This window comes from Solanum tuberosum, unplaced genomic scaffold, assembly GCF_000226075.1.
Source record: "Solanum tuberosum cultivar DM 1-3 516 R44 unplaced genomic scaffold, SolTub_3.0 scf00346, whole genome shotgun sequence".
Classification (NCBI taxonomy): Eukaryota; Viridiplantae; Streptophyta; class Magnoliopsida; order Solanales; family Solanaceae; genus Solanum; species Solanum tuberosum.
In genome coordinates, this window is record NW_006239265.1 from 504,206 (window position 1) to 514,831 (window position 10,626).

At 36.1% G+C, this 10,626-nt stretch overlaps 1 protein-coding gene across 2 annotated transcripts in view; it reads left to right on the plus strand.

Moving 5' to 3' along the window:
* Nucleotides 1-10,626, plus strand: part of LOC102579697 (AP-2 complex subunit mu) — a 17,583-nt gene that overhangs the window by 5,307 nt on the left and 1,650 nt on the right. Inside the window, exons 2-11 of one of the 2 annotated variants that reach the window (XM_006361123.2) lie at nucleotides 2,505-2,682; nucleotides 3,054-3,144; nucleotides 5,004-5,098; nucleotides 5,346-5,438; nucleotides 5,526-5,574; nucleotides 5,645-5,783; nucleotides 7,469-7,585; nucleotides 8,255-8,345; nucleotides 8,447-8,589; nucleotides 10,446-10,560. In XM_006361123.2, the coding sequence (XP_006361185.1) occupies nucleotides 2,505-2,682; nucleotides 3,054-3,144; nucleotides 5,004-5,098; nucleotides 5,346-5,438; nucleotides 5,526-5,574; nucleotides 5,645-5,783; nucleotides 7,469-7,585; nucleotides 8,255-8,345; nucleotides 8,447-8,589; nucleotides 10,446-10,560 (1,111 nt within the window). The remainder of the gene's footprint in view (nucleotides 1-2,504; nucleotides 2,683-3,053; nucleotides 3,145-5,003; nucleotides 5,099-5,345; nucleotides 5,439-5,525; nucleotides 5,575-5,644; nucleotides 5,784-7,468; nucleotides 7,586-8,254; nucleotides 8,346-8,446; nucleotides 8,590-10,445; nucleotides 10,561-10,626) is intronic. The other variant, XM_006361124.2, reaches the window with a different exon arrangement.

Genomic DNA, 10,626 nt, shown 5'->3' on the forward strand with positions numbered 1-10,626 from the left:
GACCATGCTACTAGCCTAAAATGACCCTTCCGGAGCTGATGGAATCGTCAAAATTAGATTCCGATGTCATCTTCTTGAACTTTTGATCGAAAATGATCGTTCAAGGTTCATAAGCTCCAAAAACACTAAAACTCGCACAATAACCAAACGAACGACCAAGTGACCAAACTGTCAGTCCCAGCAAGTCATAAATGACTTGGGGTCGCTATAGGAACGCTCTAAATGACACACAGAAGGAAAACACACAGAAATGATCAGGAGGGTCATTACAATCCATGATCTGCCTCCCCTGTTTCTCCCTTTTCCCGAATAAGTTACACCAGTTGCGATGCTATCATGCGCTTTTTGCATTTCTCATACATAAGGAACAATTAAATCGAAGAACAGGGAAATAAAATGAAGCTGAAAGCAAAGATGAGGAAAATTAAGAATTGGAGAGAAAACATAGATTTGATTCTTCATTCAGCATGCTGTAAAATGGGGACTACAACTGAAAATAATGAGTGTAGGAGTAAATCTAGATCACATGGACAGTGGTGACATCACCATCCTAACAAACTGTATTAGAGTGCTAAAGAAATAAACAAATATTTGGGACTAAGCTGTAAATAGATGGAAACACCGGTATGCTCATGGTGCCATTTGCTAACGTATGCATATATGTAAGTATGTGATGACTGGGAGGGTGGAATGCAAGGCAATGGATGTGACTACACCGTGCTGCCTTAACTACACATCCACATCTTGGAAAGCTGTTGCAATGTGTGTTTTTGGAAGCTCGACATGCAATTTATCTTATACAATTAAAGCGGGCTTCTTTGTTTGCCCTCTTTAGAGGAATTAAAGTGGTTCTACGAGGTCATGCTCTAGGTATTCTGAGAAGACGAGGGAGAAAAGAATAGGGAGTATATTAAGCATTAACCTAGTTTAAAGCATATGTGAGAATTTTCTAATGACTTGACTTGTTGCGTGATGCTGGTGCTTAAATTGAGTAGGCTTGAGATCTGGAGTTCCACACTTGAATGTGTTTTCTCAGCTGGAAAGAGGGGGATCCTTGTCCAACAAGATAGAGTGTAATGAGATCCTTCCAATGCAAAAATCTAGCTTTTGTTTTTATTGGATGTGGGTTAAAAAGTCTGATACAACATAGTCTGATCCATTAAATTTAATTCTTGAATCCGCCTATGGTCATAAATAATTGTATTTGAAAGCGAGTGAGAGTTCTAGTGACTGAAAGTAAGAAATATTTTTCTAGTATATCTTTCCATAAAATAGTTTTTATGGCTGAGAAATCTACTGGAGCCAATCCTTTGGGTCAACTGCAAGTCTGCAACCTTCGAAACTCAGGGGTGATGAACTTACCACTTTGCCTTTCTCCACTTAAATACTAGATTTAGTTACCTTGAAGCAGGGTCGAACTTGTGACCTAAGACACAAGTCCCTCAAGCTTTGTCAGTTGAGCTAATCCCTAGGGCTATCTTCCAGAAAATATAAGCTTATGATATTATGAATTTGCAGCGGAAAGTATCTTCCATTGTTAGTTGGACTTGCAATTCCTGACAAAGTAGATATTGAAAGTTGACTAATAAAATCCTCTATTGAATAGCATGAGATGTGATTGAGTTCCTAGAGCCTTTTCCCCCTTTAGTATCTTTTCATCCCCCTTGAAAATAGAGGGGATGAAACTGATCTAGTGGGAATCATTCTCTTGTCTTTGGGTCCCTTGGTGAGACAATGGAAACTAAAAGCAGAAGCTTATCAAAAGGCTCCTTCTGGGACATACATTGTTTATGCTTGTTTGCTTTAAATGGGTATCCCATTGCTCTCTTCATCTGTGCAGATTTTCCTCTTATTTCGAAAAGATTATCACCTTTCAATTTCACTTTTTAATATTGATATAATTAAACAAAACTGAAGAAAATCATTCCTCTGCAGACAGTGTTATCAATTAATTTTAGTGTTTTCAAATTCTTATTTTGTTTTTGTTTTACAATAATTTTCAGTTCTCTTTTGGATTCCTAATTTAGCTTTGATGTTATTCTCTGCCTTTTTCCTTCTTGTTTCTTAAGTTTGACCTTTTTCCCTTGGATTGATAAAATAAACTGTCTATTTTTCTCTTAATCTGTCAACGGTCACATGTTTAACAGGTATTTGGTAATTTGAATACAAACATGAAATGTGTCACTTGTAAGAAATGTACCTCTTATCCTGCTATCAAGAAATTCTGACCAATGTTAAGCTTGGATTTTTTGGCTTTGACATCCGTTGGAATTACCATTATGTAGGTTTTATAAATAACATCTATTTGCTCCATTTTTCTCATTACCATTTTAAGTACTGATAAATATGTTTGTGCAGTAAACCATTCAGCTTTTGTGCTTTCTTCTTTTTCTCTAAAAAGATGTGTGCTGAAGTCCATCATGCCATCACTGGTCAAAAATAAAGAAGTCTATTGCAATATAATCTGTGATCTTCTCATTCAACTGTGAACTTGATTTAAACAGGGGTAATATGGTAGATGCCTTCCGGATGCATATAATGCAGACAAAAGAACTTGGGACATGTCCTGTCAGGCAGATTGGAGGTTGCTCTTTCTTCTACATGAGAATTAGCAATGTCTATATTGTGATTGTAGTTAGCACCAATGCAAATGTCGCATGTGCATTCAAGTTTGTGGTTGAGGTAACCTCACTCTCTTAATAGTTAAGTTTGTAAAATATCTGTACCTGGCGAGAAGTAGCATACATCCATTGGAATAATCGAGGTTCACACAAATTTTCCCAAACACCACAGTTATAAAATAACATCATATCATACATTTTCAACTATCTCAGGAGAAACGTGCATGATTTCATATGAAAAGGAGAAGGGGAGCATAATGCCATATCTATTATTTAATTGCCTATATCTGTTTTCTGCTTGTCGTTGTTACCGCCCTTTCTTTTTGTAACTGGAATGATGAATGTGATATTATTTGTAGATGTGGATTTAATTACAATGTATTCTAGTTGTGTTTACTCCTTTTGACAACTTTCTTTTTGATTCTCATGCAGGCTGTTGCACTATTCAAATCTTATTTTGGTGGTTCTTTTGACGAAGATGCCATTCGTAATAACTTTGTCCTAATTTACGAACTTTTGGATGGTAAGCCATTTGGAGATTATTTATTTTGACATTTTAATCTAAAAGTTCGATGTAGAAACCCTTTCTGTCTTATCAAAACAGAACAGAAAACCTTTCTGGATAACTTATCAAAAAAGAAAAAGTCTCTCTGTATTAATTATGATGCACATATTTTTTCAATTTTCTCAAGTGATTTTAATTTTTTATGTGTACAACTGCTTTCCCCCTTACCCACTTTGTTATCTTTGAGAGGAAAATTATAACTGGATAGAGCACCACTGTTAGGATAATGTGGAAACAGGAAAGCAAAGTTAAGGAGAGGCCAAGTCGGTTACAATAGTCCTCCATTTCAATAGTTCAATTGAGTGATGACTGATAGGTGATGTCGTTCTTCATATCCTCTCTTGCTAGGATCTGTTGTTTTAGTGGTCACAGTTGCTTGTGTTTACCATTGCGGTTTGCTTGAACATGAGGTTTGCATGAAGTGTAAACTGTATTATGGACCTTAAGAAAGCATGTGAATCTAGTAATTTTTGTTATTATCTTGCCTCAGTGACTAGCTAATCAGATCTCTTTGCCCGATTTAGCATGATGTACTCGATGTAGTAAGTAGTATATTTCACTCGCGTGGACAGTGCACAACGTAAAGAATGCATTTTCTTAGGGGCCATTTGGTATATAAATGGGACAGGGCGGATCCTATTACTTAGGATGGGATATTAGCGGGGGGAATAGAGGGCGGAAATGTATGTGTGACTAGTGTTTATATGTTGGATGACACAGCCAATAAATCAGTGAATTTAATTTTTATTTCCAAAATTCCCTATCCGAATTTATTGCTTTGTAAGTCTGTTGTCCACATTTTGATCTTTATATAATCGAAAATAGACAACAAAATTTTACCACATGTATTCAGTGAAACCAAAAGCTATGTGAATGGCATAATTTCAAGACGCAACCAGATATAGCAGTGCCTAACAAAAGCATTGGCGGTGGAAAAGATTAAGAAAACACAAAAACAATTGGTAGAAGATGGAAAATATCAGGAAAAATTGAAGAAGAAAAAAAGAAATTATCGCAAGGTAGAGTTTGAATGCTTCATTTGGCCGGTAAGGAGTGAGATTGAATATCAGTATTCTTTCGTTGGAGAAGAAATGTAGTGGTTTAGTTGGGAAGTGTTTGGTCAGTGCTGACTGTTGGGGCAAAGGAAGAAAAAAAGGAAGGAAGAAAAGAAGCTAGCCGAAGAGGGTCAAAGGAAGTCTGTGCTCTAGGGCCTCCAGGTGGAGGGTCTTGAAATTGTTGTAGCAGATAGGAGGGGGGGGAGGAAGAAGAAGATGATGACAGGAAAAAAAGAGGAACCTTGCCCTGCTAATTAGTTGTCATGATTGAATCAGCACCTTCACTGCAATTTCCCTTTGCCCAGTTGTTACTCTTCTCTGTTTATATGGGATGTCCATTCCGTCATTGTCTCACATATGGAAGGTGAAACAACATCTGGAGCCTTATAAAAAGGAGAAAAACTCAGATAGAATAATCCAATATGGTCTAGTTTTGAATGCTGCCCGGGGCACACTTTGTCTTGCCTAACCTGAGGCTGATCTGGTTAATGAAATGGCTAATGAGCCATTACTATTTTCATTATAATTTTGTTCCATGCATAGACATCTTAAACTGTTTTTTATCAACGTTCTGTTTATTTGGACTTTGGAGTATGACAATGAATGACAACTATCTATGGACAAGCTAATTACTTTAATCTGTATAGATCCGATAATCATTTGTTGTAGGCCACAAAGTTTAATGTTTAGTCATTTTCAATTTTTCATATACCTATTTAAGTGCTTTATAATTTGATGTTCGTTAATTTGCATACATCACAGAAATAATGGACTTCGGTTACCCTCAAAATCTTTCACCTGAAATCTTGAAACTCTATATTACTCAGGAAGGGGTTCGCTCACCCTTTTCGTCAAAGGTTAGTTGTCTCGCTACTTGTTTTCATAGCATCATAGAATAGTTTATAATATTTTATCTATTTAGTTTTTCTTAAAAAAGAACATTCATGAGATACCTCTCGAAAGAAAAAGATCAGTCATGAGATATTAAGAGATTGGTATAGCAAAGAGAAATATTTTTTGTAATATGATTAACTTCGTTCTTTTTCAAAAGAAAAAAAAGAATGGATAGCAGTATTGACTTCTTCTTCTCATGCACAACTCCAGCAGCCTTTGGATAAACCAGTTCCAAATGCCACATTACAAGTCACGGGTGCTGTTGGTTGGCGCAGGGAGGGTCTTGCTTATAAGAAGAATGAGGTGGTTTTTGCTGTCTTCCTCTTAAATTTTTCTATAGTTCTCTTATCTGCCCAATTTCTGAAAAATTGGGATTTATATGTTTGACAGGTGTTTCTGGATATAGTGGAAAGTGTTAATCTCCTTATGTCGTCAAAAGGTATAAAGTTCTTGTGTGGCTTGGTGGATACTTTTTGGTTTTCAGTTTTCCACTAACAAGACAATTGTAGGTAGTGTGCTTCGTTGCGATGTAACTGGGAAAGTTCTCATGAAATGCTTTCTTTCTGGAATGCCTGATTTGAAGTTGGGGTTAAATGATAAAATTGGTCTTGAGAAAGAGTCGCAGCTTAAATCCCGTCCAACAAAGAGGTAACTTCCAAATACTTGTGTTTCATTCACTGAACCTGCAGAATTTGCTTCTTGAACTACTTCTTTCAGTAGGCTTACTTAGGTAATTTCCAATTTAGGCTACTGTGGAATAAAGATTTTAGTTCATTTGAAATGAGATCTCCTCAAAAAGGAAAGAATGATGCTGTCTTTTTTTGTCTTTGCATCTAATTGGAAGAGAAATGTTAATGCTCAATACTGTCTTAAAAAAAATGTTAATGCTCGATAAGGAAATGGGATTGGGTTGTTCAAGAGAATTAGCAGCAATTTTCTTGATGTGGAAGGTTCATGAAACTTCCCCCACTGAAGGTAGCTTCTTCTTTTTTTAATGAAAAGGTTAAGATTTTATTACCGACTACCAAGCAGGTGCTTATAAGAGTGCATCATATTAGAGGTCTCCGTTCTATGTATTGAAGGAATTCAGCAGATCCAACAAAGAGGTTAAGTTAGATACAACATTCTCCCTACAACACAAATAAACTCTTACAGCATCTTGATTTTACCTTTGCAATGTTATCACTCTTATCATTAGAACATCTACCGTTATAGCCAAGTATTCCAGGAAATGCAAGTAGGAACTGCATTTCGGTAACCTATGTTGCAAGTAGGAACATCTAATGTTACCTATGTTGCATTTCGATACTTGTTTACCATCTTTCTTAGCCTTCTACAATCTATGTTGCTCAGCCTGTTCGAAAATGCCGTCTGGTGTGTGTCTGATCCTTCAAAAGTAATGCATTTTTGGAGGATACGACGGGTGCGACCATATTTTTGGAGAGTCCGAGTAACAGTCCACAACAAAGAATGAGCCACCTGATCATCAAGAGAGAACGGTTCCAGCTTTTGAATTAAGTCATATATGCAATCAAGTTCCCAGTCATACGAGTTGCTTCTTAATTGAAGCTTCCATCCGTGTTTAGAATAGCAATCGGCTACTGTACAATCTTGTTAGAGATGGTTGCATAAAGATCTGGAAGTTGCTCCATTAGAGGAGTGTCATCCAGTCATCTATCTGACCACCGACGCTAGCTTTAGATGTTTAACGTTGCTTCTTAATGATGAATGTTTATTGTGAGACCAAAAGGCATATCTTCAAATGATGTGTGCATTAATATCTTAAGAAAAAAGATTATCTTGTATTCAAGCACTCTTCATGTTATATTTATATACTTAGCTTTTCTCAAAAAAAAAAAATTTCAAGAAAACCCATACATGCTTCTTTTACTATTTATGAAATTTAAAATTTTAGCATATTTGTTCCACTGTTCTTAAGGTTCAAAAGATACAGATGGTAATAGTAATTGCCTATGATGTCGGGCAGGGACCATAAATTAGATTTCCTTGATCACATAGTTTTACAAGTACCAGAATGACTACATGTACTTTCAAGCATGTTTTCATAATTTTAAAAATGTTTATCTTTAATGTGCCATATATCTTTATAACCTAACAGAACTAAAATGTTAAACCATGCTTTAAATGTTGGACTGCTTCTGTCTGTTGTGTTTCCTTTTCTGCAGAGTCCACAACTTACTCTTCCTAGTCTATTGAAACATGTAGTATGTAGCTTTTTCAGTTTGGCCTTCATGTTAGTTTCAGCCTATGCATGGTGGGTTACCATTTTGTGTTGTCACCAACATAATGCATTACTTGGCTACTCTGTGCAGCGGAAAGACTATTGAACTTGATGATGTTACTTTCCACCAATGTGTAAACTTGACGAGATTCAATTCAGAAAAGACTGTCAGCTTTGTACCACCAGATGGTGAATTCGAACTGATGAAGTAAGTTCATACTTCTTTCGCTACATGGTTGTTTTTTAGTCCTGTTTTTATTATCTTCCCAAGCTGGAAGCCTGAGTTGGCTCTTCATTTATCTTTTATAGAACAATGCTAAATAGACTTGGAAATTTTGCATATGTCACAGCGAATGATCTTGTACCTTTAACATCTTAATATCAATCTTGAATAAGTATCATATAAATAATTATCAACTTTGACTATTTGGCCGTTGAATTGTAAGTTCACTACAATCAGGTGAAATCACAGAGTATTCTGACCATGCTTCCTAAATATAAATTTTCTTCTCCCTCTTTCCATCTCTCATTCCATTTCCCTTCTTGAGACATCTCAAACTTAGAATTCACTTCTACATAAGATTATCCATTATACAAACATTGACAAGTTTTAACAATTTAAGATCTAAACTACGTGTGATCTTTTCTCCGTGAAGTACTTCACACAAAAATTTGAACAGTTGGCTTGTTATCTTCTTTAACCATTACTAAAACTATATGAAAGCAAAACTACTATACTACAACAACTACACCTCAATCTCAAACAAGTTGGGGTAGGCTATATTATCAATTTATCATCACTTCTCCATTTAAGCTCAACTCATGTCATTTTCATAACAGTGTCTGAATTTGTAATTGCAAACTTTTTTTTCCTCAGGTACCGCATTACTGAAGGAGTAAATCTTCCTTTCCGTGTATTGCCAACAATCAAGGAATTAGGTCGTACGCGAATGGAAGTGAATGTTAAGGTTTGTCACTCTTCTTTCAATATAGAATAAAATTCATTTCGAAACATTGGTCCACGTTGATATCATTTATAATTTTCTAACATGATTTGTATCCTTTTCAGGTTAAGAGTGTGTTTGGTGCAAAAATGTTTGCTCTTGGAGTTGTCATTAAAGTTCCAGTGCCAAAGCAAACTGCAAAAGCAAGCTTCCAGGTGACATCAGGGAGAGCAAAGTACAATCCATCCATTGACTCTTTGGTGTGGAAGTGAGTATGCAATAGATTTATCTTTTTTGGTGTAATCCTATAGGGTTATGAACTTAATTTATTTCAGGGTTTGACCTCAGGTCTCAAGTTGACTGTGACTTCAACCTAGTCTAAAAATATGGAATTGACATTGCTCTAGATTGGACATTGTTCTTGAAGATGTTGTACACTTTATCCATTAGGACCTTGGTTGCATGTGAATCGAACTTCTGACATCTAGTCATATAGTCTTAGCAAAACCTATATACTATTTGGATCTGATTTAGTTAATAAATATTTTGGTATTTGATGAATACTTGCCTCTTTATTTGTAACAAAAAATGAATGTACAAATAAATGGAGGGGTTATTGAAGTGCCTGATATCCACAAGCTAATGCTAGGATGCCACATTTGCTTGCTTTTTTACCATTAGGCATAATAACTGTATGTGTGTGGTGGTGTGGGGATTTTTTTTCGGTGTTTGTGTGTGTGACTCCTTTCATGACAGACATTATTAGGGAAGACCTCCTTGCAAGTGAACATTTGGAAATTCAACCTATCTAGATTAATTAGACCTCTTATCTATTTTTACTAATTGAGTTGGTGCTTACGGAGTTACAGCCAATCTCTCTATCTGAATCGTACTCAAAAGTCAGCAGAGGTGTAATCCCATTAGTAAAGATCTCAATACCTCAAGGTGGAGATTTGGTCTTTGCTATCATGTTGTCCTTTATCAAAAATCAATATTATGTACAAAATGCAAATTTTCAATTTCTTTCATTCCTTCACTTATGGATCCTTTTTGCCATGGAATCTGCTGCAATTAATCAATGGATGAGAATTTTTTCTGTCAAAGTTTATCTTTTTGTTTGGTGGCATTTAATCTCTTTTAAAATGTTTTCACCGCATTCTTGTTACTGAAACTTGACAGCGTTACAAAGGGAAACCTGTTAGGCTATACTGGTTTCTTTATGTAATCAAAGGAGAATAATGTGTGCTTCAGAGTGATCCATTTTGTTCAAACTGGAGGCAATTGGAATCTTTCTGTGGAAGCGAATGTTTAGCTTAGACTCTGCCTTGCAATATGTTATGTACGTGTAGTTTATGTATCTATGTGCATAATTGCTCGCTTATAGATGCTTTCCTTTAAGCAAGTAGAATTGCGTACACTTCATCTAAGCTGATCTGTTTATGCTTGAAAGTTGACAAACAGATGTTCTTATACTATCGCTCGTCTCTGTTTTGAACAATATGGAATTTTCTTTGCATGAGCTTTCCAGCCTCTCAAACGTGTATTATAATACAGCCTCACAATTTCTTGAGGGAGAATATATGCTCTAGAACTGATACAAAAAAAGGGGGGGAGAAATGTGATGTACAGGAAGGAAGTTCTGGTGAGAAAAAAGTGACATCTTCTTGGTCAAGTTGTTGTCCATGGGCAGTGGAAGACTACGATTGCTCAAATTTTGGCTCTCTTTGTTGCTTCTAAAAGGAATTAATTGTCCCTAGTTCTTCAAGATATCATAATCCGGTAAAAGGTGTATTAGTGACCAGTTTTTGTGTTCATATAGTAGCAAGTAGCATAATTGCTCAGTTCATTTGACAAATATGTTTTTCTTTTGCCCCCCTTTTACCCTTTTTATTTGAAAGTATCCATAATTTCAGCTTCTCGACCATGTGGTGGCAGAGGTGGAGTGCACACAAATGTTTTCGTCCATTTTGCCACTGATCCAAGATATTGTTGTGAATCACTATAATTGTGTATTGACCATGTTCTGTATTCTTTAATAGTATGCCAGCTATATTTTTCTACCTTCTTCTGCAGTAAATCTAGTTTCTAGTGGTTTGGATCTTCAATATGGGCTTCTTGTTGCAGGATAAAAAAATTTCCTGGGCAAACTGAGTCAACAATGAGCGCTGAAGTGGAGTTGATTTCGACAATAGCAGAGAAGAAGTCCTGGACTAGGCCACCAATTCAGATGGAATTCCAGGTGCCTGAATATTATTTCTTTTTTTTTGGGGGGGGGGGGGGGGGGGGGGGGGGTATTGTTGGTATG